The sequence below is a fragment of the Eimeria necatrix genome, genomic scaffold (assembly GCF_000499385.1).
Source record: "Eimeria necatrix Houghton genomic scaffold, Enh_scaff285, whole genome shotgun sequence".
NCBI lineage: Eukaryota > Apicomplexa > Conoidasida > Eucoccidiorida > Eimeriidae > Eimeria > Eimeria necatrix.
Genome location: NW_013653404.1, coordinates 39,037 through 42,716, shown reverse-complemented (window position 1 = coordinate 42,716; position 3,680 = coordinate 39,037). Strand labels below are relative to the sequence as shown.

At 50.7% G+C, this 3,680-nt stretch overlaps 1 protein-coding gene across 1 annotated transcript; it reads right to left on the bottom strand.

The window, feature by feature from the left end:
* Positions 1 to 39: 39 nt before the first annotated feature.
* Positions 40 to 492, bottom strand: ENH_00038950 (hypothetical protein; the record flags this gene model as incomplete). The annotated part of the gene is made up of 1 exon (XM_013580630.1): positions 40 to 492. The coding sequence occupies one exon, from the start codon at positions 490 to 492 to the stop codon at positions 40 to 42; it is 453 nt and encodes a 150-aa protein (XP_013436084.1).
* Between the last annotated feature and the right edge of the window lie 3,188 nt (positions 493 to 3,680).

The window sequence follows — 3,680 nt, the reverse complement described above, 5'->3', positions numbered from 1 at the left end:
ACCGCTCCAAAAGCCTGCGCCGTACTGTTGCCCAGTCACTTAGCCGATAGTTTCCTGTAGATACATCAAATAAGTTAGAGCCGGGCCCACAAGGTGGTCTATGAGTGTATCTCCCCACTCGCGCGGTTCCAATCCCATTTGGGCATGCCGGCGCTCGATGCGCTTCAGAAAGGCCTTCATAGTGCTGCCGTCTTCAGGTAGTATAAGAGTCGTTGCGCCGGATGCTCCGGCTCCCCCTATTACAGTTCTAATCACACTCATTGCAGACTGGAATTGGTTCCAGGTGACGATGGGACTGTCCCCTGGCGTAACGTTGGGCAGAGGTGTCTCCTGCGGGGGCGCCTCCTTATGCCCATGCGACCGCTCTGCCACGGTGGGTTTCGGAGTCGCGTGGCGATGATGGGCTGGTGTCCCGCTCGGCAACTTGTTGACCGACATTGTAGGAGTCTCCTGTGGTGTGGGACCGATGACGCGTCCGTTGCGGAGGTGCATCCCTTACCGAGCAAAGATTTCTAGGTGCATGGCATTAAAACAAGGTAATTATACTCCCAAGTCCGGAAAGAATAAAGATTTCCTTCCCGGAACAGCCCCCAAATGTAGTGCGCTGCGCCTACTGCTGCGACTACGCTGTTTCCTGTCCCTCTACAGGTCTACATACTACACCTAGATTTGCCCCATTTCTCGGTCTCTATAGCTTTATTCCGTCGAAATACGACAATTCAAAAAGTGTCCCCAATCTCTCTCTTCGATTCGCTCGCTTCTCGGAGCTTACCCCCTAGACCCTAGGGGGGAAGGTCCGCAGTGGTGCCGGCGCTATCGCCAGCCCCAGTCTCCACACGAATTCCGCACAATTCACATGTTCACTAGAACTGACTAACGGTTTTTCTTATTTTTTCATGTATTGGGAGGGTCCTGTCCCCCTCCAGTGTCGCGGCCCCTTGCAGGTCGTTAGCTAGCTATCATCTCTAGGACAGTAGCCAGCCCCATTGTAGTGCTGAGGCACTACAATAGCTAACTGATGACCTATAGACGGTTAAGGGGCTGAGACGCGGATTGAGCGCTGTAACCTCTTACTAGTGAAATAGAAATGCAATTTATTAACGGATAAACATGTATGAACGAGAAATGCCTGCGAGTGCCCTAAGATTGGGGCTGCCGACAACGCCGGCACCGGTGAGCGTCACATCCTCACCGGACCAGCAAAGCACGAACGAGAAGAAACGACTTTTATGAGCTATGTTTTTCAGAACTTGAAACAAAACGATCTTTTTAATACATTTGTAGACGTTACGCGACCGATGTGTCGGTAAAAGAGAATATTTCGTAGAACGCCCGAGTTGTGGCCTGTGCAGCATCGTAGACGCTGCAGAGAACGCAGTGTACTACAGTGGTAGTAGAGGCGAATGGTGGAGTTGTCTAGGCGTTCGCGAACGAAGGCCAGCCAACCCCAGATAGCTGGCCAGCTCCCTTCAAGCGTCGTGGGCCTGGCCTCCAGGTTCGGCTACTGGCACAACTGGTTCCAGTAAGGGGCTGCTGGGTGCCTTGGGCTGACTGAGATGGTGCGAAATGGGAGAACGAGGCAGGCGCAACAGCACGTCTGCCACCTGGTTTCGCTCTCCCTGCAAGTAAGTGAGAGTAAGTTCTGGGAACTCCGCAAGAAAGTCGAGCCATCGAGCCGTACGTCGATGAACAGGCTTGGGCACTTTGAGCTTGAGTAAGTGGGTAACGGCTTGATGATCACAGTCCGATGCCTCTCATTTTCTAAAAGGGCTGTGCAGGCAAACAGTTCATGGAACGGTGATGTACCCTTGGGCTGCCCAGCTCGTGTAGGCAGTTTTGCGTGGAATGGATTTATGGATTTGACAGGAAACCGACTGGTATCCTGATGCCGTGATTAGAGAATCTGGCGTTACCCACAAGAGCTTTCTCTCCACACATGAATTCTTTAAACCTCGACACGGACATAGACTGCAATGGTCTGGTGCACCAAAGACAAGCAGCATACAGCATAATGAATGTTCATAGCTGATCCCAGATGCAGCTCATCGGAGGAACGCGCTGCCGCGAGCAGCCTCCGCAACCACTTCAATAACGGAAGCAAGTGAGCGTTTCAAGCAACCATCTTCACATATCGCTTAGGAGAAAATGGAAAGCTTTGCAGGGTTTGAAGCGTAACGGCGCGGCATCGGCTCTTCGTGTGTTACTCAAGTCAATGAGCTACAAGTTTTCGATGCATTATGGCTGCATGCAAAGACACATATACTATAAGGATACGGAACACTCTACTTTGTTTCCACTAGTGTTGCAGCACAGTTTTACAATCCTGGGGATTACAGCTACATGTCCCGCAGGACACGGGTTCTGGCTGGTTTGGGCAACAGTGTGCAGTCTGGAGAAGAACATGAAATTGATCGTGAGATATCACTTTGAATGGAATTAAACCAATATTTCTGTAAACGGGTAAAGCGTATGAGGCGTTTCAGTGTGTGTGGTCATGACAGCTGCTATGGTCTCAACTCAGCACGCACTGACGTTCTCGCGTCGGTATCACCGTTGCATCAAAAGTTTTGTTTCCATCCCTCACTCAGCAGATTTATCCCTCATGTTGGTCAAGTTTGCCCATAAAATGTTACGTTACACAGATCTGGGAGTTTCAAGGCCAGCTCCTTGACAGCTCTCAGTGTTCGGCCTACTGCTGACGGCGCATGGACTCCATGCGGTGACACCCCGTCGAGGGGAACGGTGAGCTTAAGTTCTCCTGGTGGTCTAGCTTGCTGCTAAATATATCCAGTGGGGTTAATGCGCTAGGAACACAGGAACGACGAGCCGAAGGAGCGCCGTGAAATGCCGTGTAGAGGCAGCACTGCCCAAACGTATTCCTCTGCTGTGCTGAGGGGATATTCCAACTGAGCCTCCGCTCTGAAGCTGTATTGGATTAGTATTCCCATAAGAGCAAGTATTTTGCCACTCTTTATCTAGATTTATTGGTCAAGGCAGCCCCCGATAACAACGCATGAATAGAGTGTCGACGGTGCATGCCTCCCGCGTAGAGCAGACAATAAACGCAGACCTTCTGGAGTGCATTTTGACACATAAAAGCGAAAGAAACGATGCTGCGAATTGCGTCAAGTGTAGCTGGATTTCGTCTACTGCAGACAAGTGGTGAACTGCGGGACTCACCTAGCTGCTGCTGCGTCCAGGTTCGCCTTGGATTTGGTTTGTAGCTCCTAGAGCGTGTTTGTATTGTCTTGCTATAACTAAACACTGCCGAAGAGACTGCTCTAAGTCATGATCTTGGACGCTAGTTAAGTTTTAAGCTCCTGCGATGAGCAACTGACCCACAAGGTTGCTGGTGTTGGGGGGGGCAAGTGGACAGGCAGCATGCTTTGCAGACATTGCCATCCTGCGGGTCTCTTGCTATTGCTGATGAATTATTCCTGTTTGGAATAGCACAGTTCTGCGTTTTTTATGGAATATGGAGGAAAGTGTCACATAATACAAAAGTTAGAACTTCTGGCGTAGCGCCGCCTATTCATGCATCTTGCCTCCTGAGATAAATTGGCAAAGACTAGCCATTTCAGTCATGCACGCTACTTCTTATGGCAAACAAGCACCCTGCGTCAGTATTCCACAGAGGGTCGCCCCTTCACTCAGCGTCCTGAGAGCAGCGCGTACGACTC